Source organism: Musa acuminata, unplaced genomic scaffold (genome assembly GCF_036884655.1).
Source record: "Musa acuminata AAA Group cultivar baxijiao unplaced genomic scaffold, Cavendish_Baxijiao_AAA HiC_scaffold_670, whole genome shotgun sequence".
In the NCBI taxonomy this organism is placed as follows: Eukaryota; Viridiplantae; Streptophyta; class Magnoliopsida; order Zingiberales; family Musaceae; genus Musa; species Musa acuminata.
The window spans coordinates 2645-21846 of NW_027020906.1; the positions used below are offsets into that span (position 1 = coordinate 2645).

Here is a 19202-nt window from a genome sequence, read left to right on the forward strand (position 1 = left end):
AAGAGAAAAGGAAGAAGCTGGGCGCCTAAAAATCTGCAATTGACACCAAAGGACAGAGTGGCTTTTATTGTTTTTGGACATTGAGATAGTGGCATTTCTACTGCCACAGAGATGTTTCCTACCTTCACCTCAAACAAGAATTGTGTAGCTCCTTACCTGGATGCTACTTTTCATTTTGCTTTTAATCTGTAAGTTTAATGCAGAATGGTCCTTGTACCAATTTAGCTCAGGACCACTTACACCTAATAACAATTCCTTTTTAATCTTTTGCAGTGATAGACACCAATATAAATGGTTAATGAAAAGACTAACATTATGACTTTGATTACACCTAACATATTAGTCTCATCATCATGATGTACTAAATCTACTTATTAGAGATTATGGTTTAAAACCTCATTTGATAATTTTTGAAGACATCAATTATTTTGATTGGTAAAAATTTTTTTACCATTATTAACAGTAGTATGATTCTGAGATTAAATTTCATCTTTATCATTTATTTTTTTGAAGGAAAAAAAAAAGGTCAGTTCAGCTACTGGTTTGCATACAAAAAAAACAGATATGATGAACATTTGCCATCATAGCAGACTGTTTACAACAAGCTGTATATTTTGGCTCCTACAATAAATAATGGGTAGCAATCATTACTGTCTCACTAATTTTGGCTGCATTTCCTCCATGATTGAGTATGATCATTGTAGTGGCAATATACAACTGCAGGTCATTTCAAGCCATGCATGGTTCAGCTGCATTAGGGTGGGGCAGGTGACCTTCGAGGAGGAACTTAATGAGAGGCAAACAAAAAGGTTAAAAGGTGCAACAAAAGGATTCACTTTCCCACAAAGTTTGCTGAGGAAAAGCACCAGAATTCCAGGGGGCTCTTGCTCAAAAGCTTCCTTTGCTTCAGTGGCTGTTCTAGTCTGTGTTGTTGTTGTTCATCATCATCATCATCAACAATATCATGACTCTATCTCTATTGCCAAAATGATTCTTCCCTCTTGAACTGTGAGTTCAGTATTAGATTTTTTTTCTCACTCATCTTTTGTACCTCCCTTTCTGAGGGAAAAAGTAAAGTCATGAAGCTCCAAGATACTACCCAGTTCAGTTCTTCACCAAGTACTAATTGAAAAGGCCATTTTGGGATTTCAAGTCAGTGCCAGCAACTTAATATTGTTACTTATATTGAGTCAAATCCAACTGAAGATGGCTGTTGTAAATATTTTACACAAATTTTCTGGTTCTCTTGTTTCTCTTATGTGTTTGAATGGATCAAAATTATTTTCTCATCATGCATTCATGATGGTTAATATTTCTTTTCAACCCTGAAGTCCAAAACACTGGGACCAACATCACATGAGTATCATTGTCATTCATCTCCATTCCAGTCACTTTATCTTTGCTAGTATTTTGTTATGTTTTTTGTGCTTATAGAATTATTGTTTACTTGGGTTGAATACAGGGGTTGGGGGCTGCTTGTACTTTCTCAGGTGGTTCATTAAGAGGGTCAGGCTTAAAAACTAAGTATATTTACATATATAAATATACATTAAAAATCAGAAACTTGGTTAAAATATAACACAGTTGGCCAAAAAAGACTCCCATGTTTTCAAGATAGTTCATACTTAGAAATTGTAATTTTTCTTTTGAACCAATTCTTTATCCATATATAGGTAATCATGATGCTCATGACTCAGCACATGCTTGTAGATATAGGTAATCATGTCATATCAACATTGTATTGAGCTCAAAATATTGTTGATATGGTATGCCTTAGCAAAAGGCAATCCTAGAGAGTGAAAGGTGAGAATTCCAAAAACTTTGGCTTGGTTTTTCTGGACAAGTGCCCTGAGATGGATGCAACAGAGCAGTCACTTCATGAAGCTTTGCCACTGTCTGTGTCAGGAATGCATGTGGTTTGGCTGCTACACCCAGGAGGGGGGGGGAGAGACACATTTTTAACCATGTACTATGCTTTGATTAGATTCAGCAAACCAATGCCACCTCCAACTCTCTCTACCCAGTCACCTTCACACTGTTTCCTGACCTGTCTACAGATCAACACAGTGTAGTAAAAGCAGTGAAAATTGTTCATGTAAGGATGAGACATGAAGGGTGACAAATGTTGGTGATTACTGTTGCACAGTGTTACAGTGCAGAGGTAACAGGGACATATAAAGCGAGGGGCAATCAATAGAGATAGCAATGGCTCACTTGTCATTGAATGGATAGCAACATCCCACTTGCTTCATGGCTGGCTCCTGCTGTGACCATGGGTTGGATGAGTAGGAGGAGGTGTGGGTGTTGAGAGGGATGGAGGTGGGATGTGCTTGAGCCTGCCACTGTCCCTGCTGCAATAGTTTACTCCCCCACCATGGATTGAAGTCCCCCCAAGCCCTCCCCTTGGCCTTTTGACCTGGGAGTTTGGCTCTGATTGGCATCAATAATACAGGTATCCTGACTGACTACCTTTCCTTCTTGTAGGTTATCATCTCTTGGTTTCTATCGCACCCGCTTTAGGTCCGTGAGATCTTGATGCTCGATAGCCCTACTGGGGAATAGTACACGAAATCTTGATTCTTGGTTTCCTGTGGGGAGGGCGGTACATGAAATCTCTTGGTTCTTGATTACTTTTGGGTGATGATAGTACATGAAAATCTGATTTTTTTTTTTTTTTTGGGTATCAGTGCATGAAAAATCTGATTTTTACCACTTGATTTTTTGATCTCCGTTGGTCAAAAGCGCATGCGATCTTTGATGATGGACTGGAACGCGAACGCTTCCTTGCTGTGGGATTGGGACAACCACGCGCCATTTGGAGGGAACTGCAAGCTGTCCGCCGGCGGCGGCGGCGGCGGCGTTTCCTCTGGCTCAGAACTGGGGAATGGTTCCTCATCCAAGAGCACCATCTCTGCTTCCTTTGATTCCTCATCCAAAGCGGGAAAGGAACCGGAGTTTGTCGCGAATCCAAGGAATCATGACAAGAACAGATTTTTACAGGAGTCTGATTGTCCCCCAGTTGCGGTGCTGGCCGCTGGATTGGAGGAATCGCAGATAGGGCTAAAGCTTGGGAAGAGGACCTACTTTGAGGATGTTTCAGCTGAGAGTAATGCGAAGAATCCTTTTTCGTCGTTGGATTCTGCATCGGCGGCGACTGCTCTGGCTAAGAAGTCGAGAGTGACTCATCAGAGTGCACAGAGTACCTTCTGCCAAGTTGAAGGTTGTAATGTTGATCTCAGTGAAGCCAAGGACTATCACCGGAAACACAGGGTCTGTGTAACCCATTCCAAATGCCCCAAGGTTATCGTCGCCGGCCAGGAGCGCAGGTTTTGCCAGCAATGTAGCAGGTTACTTGGGAGTAAACAATTTATTATGCTTTTCCAAGAAATAGAGTTATTTCTATACGTGTCATCCTTGCTAATATTACTTACATCTGAATTGTTGAATATTTAACCAATCATTATGCTGCAGTCATCCCTTATCTTGCATGGTCTGGTTTGTTCATGTTTAAGGTTCCATGAGTTGTCCGAGTTTGATCAGAAAAAGCGAAGCTGCCGTAGACGTTTGTCTGATCATAATGCACGACGTCGCAAGCCACGGCCTAACTTAATCACATTCAATTCAACAGATTTTTCATCTTCATTTTATGGTATAAATGAATTCTAACTTCACTTTTTTTTGCTTTTGATCTTTTGTTATCCATATGGAATAAGTGAAGAAGCGCAGTTCGGGCTATGCTGTTTACAGACATTGTTTTCTCACATAAAATGGGATCGTAATGTACCTGTTACCTATCTTTATCATCCTGAGTAAACTCCACTGCTATAACCTAAATGGAGCACTACATATGCTTTTATGAGATTGATTATGATATCCCTGCTACTTCATGTGTCTCCCTTAGCAAGTTAACCTTGCAAGACAATCTTGATGTTGCATTGCTGCTTTTTTTTTTTTTTTTTGTAGCAGTGGCTTACAAAACTATCCTTAATGTTCCTCTTTGCTGCTCCTGAAATGGTGATGGTCCACTATAACCGGAAAACATATATTTGAAACACAATCTTGTCCTTCGCCTTTTCCTTTTCTGAGTTGATCTTGTAGTGTTTATATGACTGTTGACAGCACTCGGTTGTACATCCTCGTCCTTAGCCCTTTTAAAAGATTAAGAAAACTTAATTATGAAAGTGATCAAAATGGAAGCATAAGTTGCAATCAAAAGGTGCCCTAAGAATATGACTATGCAGATTTCCACTGTGCCACTTTACCTCAGGTGACTAAAAGCCTAAAAGCAATACTTATATTTTTACACAGATTGTTCAATCTTTTCATTTTATGGTTCACTTCTAGCTATGATAAATGAGATACCATATCCAAAGAACTATACTCTAGCAATACTTATCTTGCTTAAACTTCATTCTGCTGTTGTTAATTTTTCGTATACTATATCCAAAGAACAATGAGATACTTGTTAAGACTTGCTGCTTTGTTGATGTTGTAATGAGATACTTGATAATTTTATGACATGATTTTTTTTTTATAATATTGCATTTCTCACTGCTGAAAGTTAACCGGCCTTTTGCAGATGATAGACATCATATGAACTTGCTATGGAATAAAACTCTGTTTGGTCACATGAGATCCATGGCAAGCACCACAATTGAAGGCTCACAAAATGACAAGCAAACACAAATGAGAGGCCCATGGGTGAAATCAACAAAAGAACTCGGCATTGATGAGCAGTTGCCTTTGCCAAACACCCAGCTATCAAATGGATTTTTCACACTTTATCATGATGTGGACAAGCTCTTACCACTCAAAGGCACTGCTGCCGAAGTACTCAATCAAGGTAAGTGATGTATTCATGCAAGCTATTAGTTCGAGAGCTCCATTTATTTGTTGCTTTTGCCCAGTGGTATATGGATGGTTCTCTATGTTTTGAATTGTTCTTCTCAAAATTGAAATCCATATCTCCCAAATGTGGCTGTTCAATACTTGTTTCCATTTTCACTATTGCCAAACTTATGGATAGATGAAAATACATAAATGCAGAAGAAACATTACATGTGTCTTTGTTCTTGAGTTTTTCTTTTTTGAAAAATCTAGACATCTTAATAGTGTCTGGGTAAGACTTTGCAGCAATGTGATGCATGATACACTGTATACTGTGTAACCCTTCTGCCTCTAACTTCTTCAAAAACCAAGTTGACATGAAATAGTATACCTCTTGTGACACTTTTAAGATTTTTCAGCTTTGGATATGTTTTGATTTAGTAGGATCTTCAGAAATATATCACCATGATTTGTTGGTTTTTTTCTGTCTTGATTTGGTCATATCAATTTGATTGTCTGTGGTGACTTGTTCTGCATGAGGTCAGCTAGTTTTCATAAACTGACCATTTTGTTAGGAGATCAAGTCTTTTCCCTTTTAAAATAAACAGAATATGGTGCATTTTAATTGCTCTCTTTTCTTATTAATGTTCCTTTTAATTGAATGTTTGTTGGATAGATAATTTTTCAAGCATCGCAAATTCATGTCATAGTGGGAGATGTTACCTAACTAAGTTTAAAAGTATGTAGTTATTCTAGTAGTCATGTCTGTTTATAAATCAACAACGAAGACCCTAACAAGCCTGTCATTGTCCTTGGCATCACCTTGGAATTGCTAGGCGACGAGCATCCGGTGTCTATATCATGGAAACAGTATTACCTCTGCTATTTGATTATTTTGGCTGCATCTATTTGAGGATCACTCCATCAAAAAAGAATCACAATTTTTTTCTTTCTTAAATTCACTAGGATAAGACGATACACTTGAATCACAACTATCTTATAAATAGAGTAGGATAATTTCGCTAGCTTTTTCTCAGTAAGTTATTGATCATCTTTTCTTGAAGACTTGAGCATTGTTCTATGAGATTTCATGACCCATGGAATGGGTGTAGTCGTGGTGTCCAGAATGAATCAAGTGCAGGAACCTTTAAAACATGTACATGGGGACAAACCTGCTCCATCTAGTTTCATTTGCATATCTGTTTGCTATGTGCTAAGCCTGTCAGATGACTGTTTCATGGTTCATTAAAGTTGACATGAAGTATGCGTAATGTTATTCTAGATTTTATGGTTTACACGAGCGTCAAAGTTCTCGATATAATGGTAACAGGACCACGATTTATTAGAAATTACGTATCAAGGAATGTCTTGAAGTTTCTGGTAATCCATGTAATTTCAAGCCTAAAAAACATTACATTTAGATGGTCCAGATAATACTGGTTCTATATCTGGCACATGTTTAGCTGTCATCGTGATCTTCCTTCAGGCAGCTGCTACCTATTTTCATTGGCCAATCACAGATGGAAAACTCATGCTTCTGGCTGCAGTTACTGAACAACAACAAAAATCATCTCTCTACAAAATAACGAACACCATTGAGAATGCAGCCATCCTTTATGTTATCAATAGTTTTGGTAACATATGTATGTTCTCTTTTCCAGGTTCAGAGGCATCTGCCGGAGCTTCGAACTTCGACGGAGCACCAGATCTTCGGCGTGCTCTCTCTCTTCTGTCAACCAACGCATGGGGTTCTCCTGACCCTGGACAACCATCGTCCATCGTCGAGTTTCTTGACACTAACCACCACAGCACAGCGGAGCCCATGATGCCTACATTGAACTCCTCAGGTCAATTTTTTCCCGGACAGTCTCTGGCTCAGCAAGCTCAACTGCTTCCATTTACCATGCATAGAGATGACAACCATCCCCAGGGGGTTCAGCTGCAAAACAGGGACACTCTTTTCGATCCCCGTCAGATCCATTGATGCTGAGAAGTCAGATGGCTGGTACATTGACTTGGATCGATTGCTTGGAGTTTCTATTCCTACTTAGGATTCTGTCAGGAGATTAAGTTTCTTCTAACAATTGAATTTACTGCTGCTTTATAGATTTTGGCTGCTGCTACTGCTACTGCTACTGCTGCTATCCCACCTATATTGGTTGGTTCTCAACTGTTGCTTGTCCACAGTAGGCACTGCCAGGTAATGGTGAATTCATGAACATGATCTGTGTTATGATTCTGAGACTGGCCTCTTTTGTGCCTTCCCAAAATGTGGTTCTGTGGAATACTGCAAGGTTCGAGTGTTTCTTATGAGTGTTTCTTATGCATCGCGGTTCATAGTCAGAGGACAACTAAAACATGCATTGCTGCCCTAAATCATCATAATCAAACTAATAATGCATTGATTTCCATTGATAACAAAGTTATGCTACAACTCACAGAACATGATCAAAATTCTCAAAATAATAAAGACAATTAAAAGAATATTTCCCTTCTTGACTGTTTTCATATTTGTATCTCTGAATTTTTGGTAAAGAAATTTACCCTTACAGAATTCAAAAACTTGCATATACTTGCATCTCGACTGATGGTTACACATAGATTAGTTTTAATACCCTTTATGTGTTCATTATGATACTAAGAATATTAACGAGTACTTTAGATAACTAATTACTGCTAGAATTGGTTGGCCAGAGCTTTTTTGAATGGATATGTATATATATATATATATATATATATATATATATATATATATATATATATATATGTATATATATGTATATATATGTATATATATGTATATATATGTATATATATGTATATGTATATGTATATATATGTATATGTATGTATATGTGTATGTATGTGTATGTATATGTATGTATGTATATGTATGTATGTGTATGTATATGTATATATGTATATATGTATTTGTATATGTATACTCTATGTAAAAGTATATATATATATATATATATATATATATATATATATATATATATATATATATATCTTCCTGTTTTATCATGGATGTTTGAACATCTTCTCTTCTTCCTCTGTCAAAACTTCTTCTGCATATATACCTTTACAGTCAAGTGTTCAAATGGGAAGCAGATTTCTTCCATGTCCTCATCAACTATGCCTACATCAACTCTATCTCCTTAGAAGGCCCTCCTCATCCATAGTCAATCACCAATCAAAACAAAAAAAGGTTGCAATCTGACATTTAAAAGATTACCATATAGCTGCACACTCTGCCTTTATGTGAAGCTGCATACATGAACAGATCAACATAGAAGTTGAAGACCATATGTTTGTGCCATTTGCTAAAGGAAACCTTTTGTATTTGTAAAATCTAATCTTTAAATATATGGGAGAATAACAATATTTAAGTCACACATGAAAGTTCTGATGGAAAATTACAACTAGTTGAACTATCCTGTTGTTCTAAGCCTTGCATATATTTTACAATGGCATTGCAGAAATCACCAATAAGATGGACATTGTGAGCTACAGGAATTTCACAACGTTGTGATTCTCAATAAATTACAACAAACTGCAGTTTGTCTTGTTTGATTGTGAGCCTCCATCCCCACTTTCAGAGTTCATAGAATATAATTTAATCCTGTGTTATTTCAGAATCTGCAGAATACACTACTCAAAACAGATGAGCCGTACAAGGTAGTATGTCACAAAGATATGTAGCTGTTGAACTTCAAGGTAATCATGCTCCTCAATAAACCATTTAGCCACGAAAAATTAGAGGTACAATTTGCCATTTTTCACCTCAGTGGGATTCCTTCCAAAATCTTCTCTTTTTATCTGAGTTCTTGCTAGCTCTCCTGCTCACGAAAATGAAAGAAATAACCATCGCATGTTTTCAGATCTGGAGACAAATTAGTGAGAACATAAGGGGATCCATTTGCAAGAGAACGTATCATGTTCCAAATGTTACAGAAGGTGATTTTCGGAAATTTAACATAAACGCAAAATAGATGTCATTCCTGAACTAGAAAGCATGTTTCTTGTTCCCTTGTGATCCTCTTGGTGGGAGAGCTTTCCTGCAACAATACAGCAATAGGAACATGGATAAGCACAATTCCCATATTATATTATGATGGTGTTGGCCATCATTGATGAATGATATCTGACCATAGTACATGTTTAGCATCCAAAATCAGAGACACATTAACATTGAAAAGTGTGAGGCTCCAGACAAGTAAATTTGCACCAGAAGACAGCAAATATGGTGTCAACCAATGAAAATCAAGTGCTTTGTTCATATTTCTCAATGAAAAAGCTGTTTGTTTGAAGGCCATTCCAGAAAGAATTGCATCTTAATACCTTCAGAAGTCCCTTGGCAGTACCGTTATCCAATGGACCATGTGCCACTTATGGTTAGCATAAATTTTTTGAGTATGCAAAAGATTGTGGGAAAAGGCACCTAAAGAAGTAGAATTATCGTTTCATCTTAGGAACAATAAAGTTCAATTATTGTTTAATAGCCTAAGAGAAGATTCAAATTATCTGGATTCATTATATAGCAAAGCAAAAGGTCAAGCAATATCTAACAAGTCAACTAGTTGTTGGTGAAAAAGTTAATTCAACCATTAGTTCTTGCATATAAAAATATGATTTAGAGTATTGAAAGCAATGAGTTTGAGAAAGTTTAGGCTGAATCTGTAGCTACCTGCATGGAGCCACATGCCATAATTGGCCTAATCTCGCTCCAAATCGTGTTATGGACATTCTCACCACTGGATCTGTAAACTCTCTTATTGCTGCTTCCTGTAATGCAAACAGGAATTCCATCTGTGCTTTTGTAGAAAGAAAAAGGTGCCTTGGTTCGTTAGCCATGCTCAAATCAACAACCTACAAAGCATTGAGAAAGAGAATGTTACTTGGACCAATTGTATTATGTGAATTACAAACAAATTAAACACAACAATCACTCAGGCTACTTCATAGACTTCATATGTATCAGCTGATAAGCAAAGTGATGCAATCGTGGATGGATAACTTGCCTGTTGCAACCATGGAATTGCGAATTCCAGAAATCTTTGATCAACAAATTTTGTGGCCATAATGGTAAGTACTTCATCAGTTGTCTCACATGACAATCTATCAAGAACAGGACCAGTTCTATCCATAAGCTGGACCAGACTAAGATCATCTCCAGAAAGGATGGCCTCCACATATGCTGACTCCACATTCCCCATGCTAAGAAACTCCTTGACTTGTTTCCAAAATCCAGTCACATCTTTGAAGTTACTAAGCCTGGCACTTGCATTTTTCGGATCTTTTTCTTGACTTCTTACACATCGAAGGCTTCTTCCTGAATTATTATTCATGCTGTCGCCTGTTGGGTTTTTTGGTACTCCAACTGTTGAATCTTTCTCTACTCCCTCTTTGACTGATGTGCTTGATCTACTAAATGAAGCCAGATTATCCCCCCAAATCTCCATGCTTTTTGAAGATAGTGTTGATTGTTGCTTGTAGTTATCACTCACCAATGGCCTAGGTGTGACTGCAGAAAGCTTAGGGGAAGAAGAACCTGGTTGTACTTTCTTTAAAATTTTCGAGCAACCCATGCTAGAATAATTTTCACATTCCACAACGGAATATGTAATTGTATCTACAGCATGCTCCAAGTCATTCACCTTTGACTGTAGTTTTGAGACATTATCCATTGAGCTTCTCATGAACACCTGAAAGATGGCAGATCCAATATGTTAGCATGTATACATAAAAATATCACATGGGCATAAAATTGAACAATTGTAATTCAACAGCACATCAAGGGCCTAGAATTGGCTATTGTCAAAATGATTATGACAAATTGGTCCATGCACACTGGATCAGAGTCTGAAAGTTTACCAACATTATGGTCTAGTTAATTCCAATTATCAGAAGTTGTGAAAAACACTATACTTACGGGAGCCTTGTGCAGTAGGCTGATTTTAACTAAACTTTTAAAATTGAATATGTAATGCAAAAGTAGAACTGAAAATGGACGTAATTAGCAATATCAAGGAAAGCTTACAAGCAACAACACTATTAAAAACAAAGTAATTGCCTATACCTGACTTATTTTCTATAGCAAATAGTTAATTTCAAGGACAAAACTATTTAATATGCTATATATTCATTCTTAATCCAAGGTTCAATCAATTCATACCTCTTAGCAATTAAAGATGAAAACTAAAAAGGTCTTAGAGAATTGTTAGAAGATATAACAAGTTTTGAAGCTCAAGTACATTATGATGCATACACAAGACAAATTACCTGTAAGAGATCCAGCAAGTTTGATTGTTTGGTTTCAATTTGTAAGAGTTGTTGTTTGATGATTGCCAGTTCATTTGCAGCATGCAGACAACATCCATGCATACTGTGTGAACACAAGTCTGTAACAGTGGAGTCCAGACTCTTCCGCTCCTGAGTCCGAAGGCATTCAGGTCCACTGTCCTCAATGACAGAATTGTTGCGTCCTGTAATATTTGTTGAATCATTATCCCTAGGACCATCATTAGATGTAGTTGCATGCTTTATCTCATAGCTGCCACTAGCTAAATCTGATACAGAGGAGTAATCTGGCTTGTGATCCGGGCTGTAACCAAAATTTATGTCTTCAACCCCAGCTGTATTTACCACCCTTCTTTCAAAAGCACTGCTTGCACAACTCGTCTCAGATTCTCTACAATCGGTAGCAATTAGTGGCATAGCACGAGACTTCGGGACTGATATCTCAATGTGCCAATCACTTGGCTTCAGGTGCTGATGAGTAGGTGCATTATTTGTACATAGTTTCCTGGCAGATAAAGGAGCTCTTTTCTGTGTAGAACAGGTGGAGCTGCCACTTGGACAAGGAACAGGGCCTATTTTCCTAACAAATGTGTCTCTCCAGCCACTATCACTAGCACTAGTGACATCATTCAAGTCTCCACCAAAATTTTCTGTTGTGTGCATATAAAACACTAGTATCAGTAGCAATGATCTGACAACGCAAATTTAGATGTTATATGTAAGTGCTCATGCATCCTAAAGAAAAAATTGCTAAGATATGAGAAAGGCACATCAGAAATGGCAATCATTAGAGCAAGAAGTTGTAGGAATCATGTTGGTTGATAAGAGATAAATGCAGACAAGCATACCCAGAAGAACTCAGGTAGCACAGTCAGTACATAAGAACTCGGAGACAGCAATCATCATGAGAAGTTTTGAACTCCTAATTCTTGATATGAAGTATTAAGAAATATCTGTCGATTTCACACAGTAAAAATCTTTAACACATTTCAATTAGTACTATTTATTCTTGTCCAGAAAGAAGTCTACAATTGAATTTTCAGTATGTGTCAACAGAAAGAGGATTTCAACCAATTAGTGCAGATGAAGAAATAGTAAACCACTAGGCTAAAGAAATCAAAAGCATCACATATCATGGCATGAAAGGGCACTTAATGAGGTTCTTAGAAGCAGTTGTGCACTAGAACCTTTTGTGGATGATCCAACTTCTGAAGGTTCAGGAGAACCAGTCCCCGGAAGAGCTCTCCAACACTGTATAGCATGCAAGATAGAGTCCCTCACAGGTTTCACCTACAAAAGAAAAGTTTGATTACATGTACACAAACCAAATATTCGGTTCATCTCAAACCAGTAAGCAGGAACCAACCTTGTCAAATCGGCAGGATTCAAGTGAACGGATGCAAGTACTTTTCAATGGTGCCATAGAAGATCCAGGGTTTACAGCAATACCAGCCAACGCCACAGATGCAGCTTTGCGTGTTGCCCAATCATTACTTTTGAGGGCTTCCAGAATGCTGTTAACAGCTGCAGACAAAGCATGCTCGGCCAGAGCACATCCTGCCTGGTAGCATAAGGTGGGAAACATTCATGTCAAACAAATGAACAGAGCAAGAAAAGTATTCTGGAAGATATACCACTAGACGGTAAAGCAAGGAACTGGAGAATAAAGAAGAATATGCCACTTCATAAAACTAACACTAGCACTGGACTAAATCTATCCCTTTTACATTGAGAATTGCACTTAATTGTAAGAATTCACAGTACTGGATGTAAAAATGGATCTTTTAGCAAGTCATTCCTATAAATCAAAATATCTCATCTCCCAGGAACAATTAGGTGATTCCCAACATCTGTTGAACTTTAGAAGTCAGTTCCAGTGCATCAAAATGATTATATTAAGAAGAACAATATCAATTACTCCTATCAACCATTAGAAGGTTATGGAAGAAAATCCTGACATCCAATGGATCTAGCTGCGCACTTTTTGATCTATGGAGGAATTCATTTCCTCCAGACTTAGATCTCTTGGTTCGCACTGATGCGAATAGGATTATTTCCTATTTGCACAAAAAAAAGTTCTTCTACTTTACCTAACACAAACTTCATCGTAACACTTGATAGAATGAAATGGCATTTTAGGAAACATCATCAAATGTAATGGAAGTACCAATTCACATTCTCTAAGCAGCCATAAGGAGAAGAACCAAAACTTGAACTGCACAAATCCCATTCACTAAGGTAAACAATTTAAACCTGTATGATGCTTCGGATCAACTCGATGATGGCCGGCTTCGCCATGAAGTGCTGATTCTTCAACAACTTGATAACACGCGCGAGCATCTGAGGCAGAATGGATTGCGGAGTGTCGCTGGCCTCGTCGATAACCCTCGCCAAGCACAACGCCGCGCCCACCTGCACATACCGGTTCTGCTCCCCCAGCGCTTCGAAAAGCGGCCTGGCCAGCGCCACGAACGTCGCCCCGCCACCGTCCCTTACGCTGCTCGCCAGAACGCCGCACGTCTCGACGCAGGCGTCCCGAACGACCGAGTCCGTGTCCTTGAGCCGCTTGACGATGGAACCGACCATCTTCCCGAGATGAATAGCCAAGAGACCGCCGTGGGACCGCGCCAAAGCGCCCATCACCCGCACGCACTCCCTGCGGACGCCGCTCTTCTGGTCGGCGTCGGTCTCGGCGACGCACGACAGGAACGGGGAGACCATGTCGGGGGCCAGGCCCTCGGCGGCCCGCTCGAGCTCCTCGACGCCGATCCGGTGCGTGTCGCGGTCAGCGAGCTTGTTCAGCGCAAGGACCACCCGCTGCTTCATCTCGAAGATGGCCTGCTGTGCCGTTGGCATCTTCCCCCCGCCGGGCCTGGTCTTGGCCTTGGGATGCGCCGCAGCGGACCTCATCGCCATGAATCCAGTTCACAGTAGACTTGGATCCCGATCCTGGCGACAAATCTCAGCACCGAGAGGCCATCGGAACAGGTAAATGGAACGAGAAGAAAGAGGGAGTAATGATGCACGAGACATCAACCATCTTTACTCAGAACTCTTCGCTGCAAAAGGCAAAAGAGAAAAGGAAGACGGGAATGCAACAAGAGGAGCGAGTTATGATCAATTCCAAGGAGGAGGAGATGCGGAATCGGAGAGAGAGAGAGAGAATTCGAATTGGCCCATCTTAAGATAAGCGTAGACATCGAGAGAAACAAAAGCTTGACGGGATGGCAGTGAGGGAGAGAGAATGAAGTGTAGGGAATATCGAGAAACATATTTACCCGGACAATTTACCTGCTTTTTCTTTAGAAAAAAGGCTATGGAATCGTGTGAAACGATCATGGGGCCACCATTTTTGCCAATAGAAAATTTGGTATAAAACTGGGTAATGATCTTAAGAGTTTAGACAGTTATTGCTCGTGAACATTTTCGCGCTTTTGGGCTGCGTCGATTCGAAATTCCAAATGCGGAAGCACGGGGGAGCAGTAGTCGGAATCGTTCGAGTACGCGTTCGCATGCGCCACATGCAAAGAGGGAGCGATTAGCCAAGTTGTCATTGGCTGAATAGGTGGCCCCACTCGAATTGTTTTGCGTGGCCGCTTTGTATTCGACGAACGTTTAGTTAAGTGATTCAGGGTGCGTTTTTACCAGACGGGGGACGCCGGAGACCGCGACAGGTACGGTCACGTGGGCGCGGCGTGGAGTGGATGCATTAGGCTTGTTATTTATGGTTACCTTCGTACGATAGACCCGCTACTTTACCTTTCTTGTTATTTGGACCTTTGACGTGGTGGCCCGGTGATGCCTCCAGTTACACACGACCGTACATGGCCTGATTGGATCGGGTTTGGGTTCGAGTTTGGATTCGGATGGTTAGCCGTGTTGCTTTCCGTCAATATTACCAGCCCAGCAAAGACACGCGTGAATCGGAGAAGCGGCAGACCTCCAGGTCAACACCCCCTTGTTTTACGCGGGGCCTATGTGCTATTAATGGGTCCCAACACGCCCTGCCAATTAGAGAGTGTTGACCGCGGGTCCAGCCACGGACATCTCTGTGAACAGCTCAAACCAGCCTCTCCTACCCACAACCATGTCCTCAAAACCCCCAGCAATCCACCCACCCCAATCCGCACCGTCTCAAGTTCGACGTCCAGATAGCCCGGGTGCCGCAGCCATGGCGGATTCATGGCCTCTGCAGCTCCTCACGTTCCTCTTGTCCTTCACGCTGTGGGGATACTCCGTGGCCATGTCGGACGACGGCCGCGTCCTACTCCAGTTCAGGGCGACGCTGTCCTCCGGCGGAGGCGACGCTGCTCTTTCCAGCTGGGCCGGCGGCAAGGGACCATGCATGGACCAGAACGTCTCCGCGTGGACCGGCGTCTACTGCGAGAATGGAAATGTGTCGACGCTGCAGCTGGAGAACATGGGCTTGTCGGGCAAGTTGGATCTCGAGATCCTCACCGGGTTGCTGGGCCTCCGCTCGCTCAGCTTCAGCAACAACAGCTTCGAGGGACCGGTACCGGACTTCACGAAGTTGCCCGCGTTGAAGTCCATATACCTGTCGATGAACCGGTTCTCCGGTGAGATACCGGACGGCATGTTCTCGGCAATGCGGGCGCTCAAGAAGGTGTGGCTGTCGCACAACAACTTATCAGGGCGGATCCCGAGCTCTTTGACGGTGCCAACCAAGCTCATGGAGGTGGGACTCGATGGCAACAAGTTCGAGGGGAAGCTGCCGGATCTCCGACAGCCGGAGCTGCGCATGGTGAACGTCTCCTACAACAATCTCGAGGGGCCGATCCCGGAGAGGCTCAGCAATATGAGTGCAAGTCTGTTCGAAGGTTAGTCTTCGATTTCTCCCCATATGCATCACAAAACAGATCCTTAGGTAACTCTGTTTCGACTAAACAGGCAACAAGAACCTTTGTGGAGCACCACTCGGGGTCTCATGCACACCATCGAAGAAGCTCGCGCCTGCTCTTCTTGTCGGCATCATACTGATAGCAGTTAAAGTCCTGACGCTACTCATCGGACTGATTGGTTTCCTCCTTCGACGCCGCGCCCCAAAAGGAAAGACTACAACGGACAAGCTTCAACCCGCTAAATCCAAAAGGATCGAGGATTTGGAGGCAGCCAGTGTGGAGAAAGGATCAGCAGATCACGATGGGGAAAAGAAGAAGGTGCCGAAGAAGGAGCAAGGGAAGTTGACGTTCGTTGCGGAGGGAAGGAGGAAGTTCGACATGCAGGATTTGCTCAAGGCTTCAGCCGAAGTCCTTGGCAGCGGAAATTTCGGGTCTTCCTACAAGGCCACCCTGGTCGACGCCCCTGCGGTGGTCGTGAAGAGGTTCAAGGAGATGAATGGTGTGGGAAGGGAAGACTTCCAAGAGCACATGAGGAGGCTGGGGAGGTTGTCGCACCCAAACCTCCTGTCTCTGGTGGCCTACTACTACAGGAAGGAGGAGAAGCTGCTGATAACCGAGTTCGTCCCCAATGGAAGCTTGGCTCACATGCTGCATGGTAAACGCCATGATCTGAATGCCATCAGAAATCCCAAGCTCTTTTCTCGCGAAGTACGATCATAAACTGCCTTGCAACTCCACGTCCAGGAAACCGCGGCTCGACGGAGTCACCGCTCGATTGGCCGACGCGCTTGAACATAGTTAAAGGCGTAGCAAGAGGCCTCGCTTACCTCTACGAGGAGCTCCCGATGCTGACCGTTCCCCATGGCCACTTGAAGTCCTCCAACGTGCTGCTCGACCAGTCACTCGCGCCCCTCCTCGCGGACTACGCCCTCGTGCCGGTGATGAACAAGGCAACCGCTTCCAAGGTCATGGTGGCCTACAAGTCCCCGGAGTGCGCCCGCCATGGCAAGCCTTCCAAGAAGAGCGACGTGTGGTGCTTCGGGATACTAATGCTCGAGATACTAACAGGTGAGTTCCCGGCCAATCATCTGACCCAGGGGAAAGCAGGCGCGGGGGACTTGGCGAGCTGGGTAAGCAGAATCGCCAGTGAAGAACGGGCAAGCCCAGTGTTCGACAAGAACATGAAGGGGACCGAGAACAACGAAGGGGAGATGTTGAAGCTGCTGCAGATAGCAATGGCCTGCTGCGAAACCGATGATGAGAGCAGGTGGGAGCTGATGACAGTGCTGGAAAAGATCGAAGAGATAAAAGGAGAGTGAATGAAGGGTTTTCATGTAAGGCAATGGCTGAGGACGAAGACTCCTCCTCCAAGCAACTGCAGAAGTCGCTGGGGGAAGGCTATATACAGGAAGTCAACGTGAATCATGCGATTTGAGACATTGGAAGGCAGGTTTTGGGGAATGGTGTTCTTGCAGATACTTCTTGAGAGTGTGGAGTGTGTAAATTCATAGAACTTGATGAAATTGAACATGTTAGCTTAGACTAATGACTGATTTCCTTCTCCTTCAGTTCTTGATTCATCCATGAAAAGATTCATTCTCTTCATAAGATATTTACTAATAAAATTTCATGAATAACTCATTTAAATTTTTTTATATATATAATAAGTATAAATCAACAAGAAAAGCAAATCTCATGTGATACACACCATTCACCTCTATAATGAATAGGTCTGTTGAAAATTTTCTTCTAATTAAAATCATAATTTAACATGTATCCCTTTTTGTCGCGGTTATGAAATAGATAAAATAAATCTTTAAATCATATTAAAACTATTTGTAATTTGATTCACTAGTTCATATGATTATCTCGATAGATATAGTAGCATGACATATATTTTTTTTGAGAAAAAAATTTTAAGCCAACATAAATAATATTATGTTCCTTCTTATCTCATAAACAACCAATTGTCCTGTGGGGGATTAAACTGATGTGTCTCAAGCCATATACACATGGAAATCTTTGATTCAATCAAAATAATAATAACAATTTAAAATTATTTCTAATAATTATGAATTAATTAGGACATAGTGGAGTAATGGACTATAGAGCTAATTTGCTAAAGTGCCTAAAGCTATTTTGGGTCAAAGGATGAAATATTTGAACTACCAACCAAATTCTCCATGTTTACAAAATGTAAATATGCAAAACATTTCATAATTTTTCATTAATGAATGCCTCAGCTACTTGTAACACACCCGATTTAATCTCATATTAAAATAGATAAAATCATTAATTTGAGTTTCAACATTTTAATTAAATGATTCAAGCTCGTTAATTTGACGGGTTACTTATCCATCATAATATCACAGATATAATAATTATATTATTCTCCTCTAATTATGATAAGCCATCATTGTAATAAATGAAACATAATGATAATAGTGGAATAGAAAGTTAAAGGGTGTGATAGTAACATATATATATATATATATATATATATATATATATAGATACAAATATCCTTTGATGAACTGAATTGCGATGCACTCAGCAAATTTGATCCAAATTTTATAATTATATTTTTAAGGATAAGATTTTGTACAATAATAAGGCTATTCCCTTCCCACATACGAGACTATGATTTGAGTCAAAAATAAAAAATAAAAATTGCTTCTCTAACTACTTAGACATAAGATTATTTATTTTAATTCTTTTCATACCTCACATTAGTAGAATATTAGATTAATTATAAATTATATCATGTAATTAGTTAACTTTAGTATTTTGATAATTATATTTTTAAAAATTATATTATGATCCATATACTTATGAAAGTGAACATTTAACTATGTTTCTTTTCACGTTATTAATTTTGCTGACGAAAATACTCCACGTGCTAAGTGGTAAACCAAAGTGAGGTAAAGTCAGCATATATTTAATGGTAAAGCCTATTGTATTTTCGTCAATAGAGTCAATTGTGTAAGGAGAAATAGAATTAAATATTTCATTTTCATTAGTATAGTGATCCCAATAAGAATAACTAAATACTAAATATAACTAATTAAAAAAATCTATAATTAATCATATATTATCATAAAAAAATAATATAAATAATATGTAAGACTACGACTCTCCCAAAATATGTCACTTTGCTGTATAATATATTACGATAATACATGTGTGATTTTATATCTACTATTTTATCTTAAA

General features: G+C 40.2%; 3 protein-coding genes across 5 annotated transcripts; 2 read left to right on the plus strand and 1 right to left on the minus strand.

The window, feature by feature from the left end:
• Positions 1-2071: 2071 nt before the first annotated feature.
• LOC135663011 (squamosa promoter-binding-like protein 12) lies at positions 2072-7137 on the plus strand. Of its 3 annotated transcripts, none has more exons than XM_065176745.1 (6): positions 2072-2452; positions 2743-3347; positions 3513-3649; positions 4580-4843; positions 6489-6832; positions 6935-7137. In XM_065176745.1, the coding sequence occupies exons 2-5, from the start codon at positions 2746-2748 to the stop codon at positions 6809-6811; spliced, it is 1326 nt and encodes a 441-aa protein (XP_065032817.1). In that variant the 5' UTR covers positions 2072-2452; positions 2743-2745; the 3' UTR covers positions 6812-6832; positions 6935-7137. The 3 variants fall into 3 exon arrangements, with proteins under 3 accessions (XP_065032817.1, XP_065032815.1, XP_065032816.1); XM_065176743.1 differs by lacking the exon at positions 2072-2452 and adding an exon at positions 2459-2602; XM_065176744.1 differs by lacking the exon at positions 2072-2452 and adding an exon at positions 2466-2637.
• Positions 7138-8435: 1298 nt separating this feature from the next.
• Positions 8436-14303, minus strand: LOC135663010 (TORTIFOLIA1-like protein 2). The gene is made up of 7 exons (XM_065176742.1): positions 13384-14303; positions 12497-12691; positions 12318-12420; positions 11113-11780; positions 9852-10535; positions 9518-9699; positions 8436-8888 (listed from the first exon to the last, which is right to left on the minus strand). Exons 1-7 carry the CDS (start codon positions 14044-14046, stop codon positions 8837-8839), a joined length of 2547 nt encoding a protein of 848 aa, XP_065032814.1. The 5' UTR covers positions 14047-14303; the 3' UTR covers positions 8436-8836.
• A 1006-nt stretch (positions 14304-15309) lies between these two features.
• Positions 15310-17449, plus strand: LOC135663007 (pollen receptor-like kinase 4). The gene is made up of 3 exons (XM_065176739.1): positions 15310-15968; positions 16039-16644; positions 16734-17449. The coding sequence occupies exons 1-3, from the start codon at positions 15374-15376 to the stop codon at positions 17306-17308; spliced, it is 1776 nt and encodes a 591-aa protein (XP_065032811.1). The 5' UTR covers positions 15310-15373; the 3' UTR covers positions 17309-17449.
• The last annotated feature ends 1753 nt before the right edge of the window (positions 17450-19202 follow it).

Coding starts and splice junctions, on each gene's coding strand:
- LOC135663010 (XM_065176742.1), bottom strand. CDS start 14,046: ATGGCGATGAGGTCCGCTGCGGCGCATCCCAAGGCCAAGACCAGGCCC. Junction 10,536..11,112: donor ACTTGCTGGATCTCTTACAG/GTAATTTGTCTT, acceptor GCCATCTTTCAG/GTGTTCATGAGAAGCTCAAT. Junction 8,889..9,517: donor TGGCATGTGGCTCCATGCAG/GTAGCTACAGAT, acceptor GTATTGTTGCAG/GAAAGCTCTCCCACCAAGAG.
- LOC135663007 (XM_065176739.1), top strand. CDS start 15,374: ATGTCGGACGACGGCCGCGTCCTACTCCAGTTCAGGGCGACGCTGTCC. Junction 15,969..16,038: donor GAGTGCAAGTCTGTTCGAAG/GTTAGTCTTCGA, acceptor TCGACTAAACAG/GCAACAAGAACCTTTGTGGA. Junction 16,645..16,733: donor CTTGGCTCACATGCTGCATG/GTAAACGCCATG, acceptor CTCCACGTCCAG/GAAACCGCGGCTCGACGGAG.
- LOC135663011 (XM_065176745.1), top strand. CDS start 2,746: ATGCGATCTTTGATGATGGACTGGAACGCGAACGCTTCCTTGCTGTGG. Junction 3,650..4,579: donor TTTTTCATCTTCATTTTATG/GTATAAATGAAT, acceptor GGCCTTTTGCAG/ATGATAGACATCATATGAAC. Junction 4,844..6,488: donor TGCCGAAGTACTCAATCAAG/GTAAGTGATGTA, acceptor TCTCTTTTCCAG/GTTCAGAGGCATCTGCCGGA.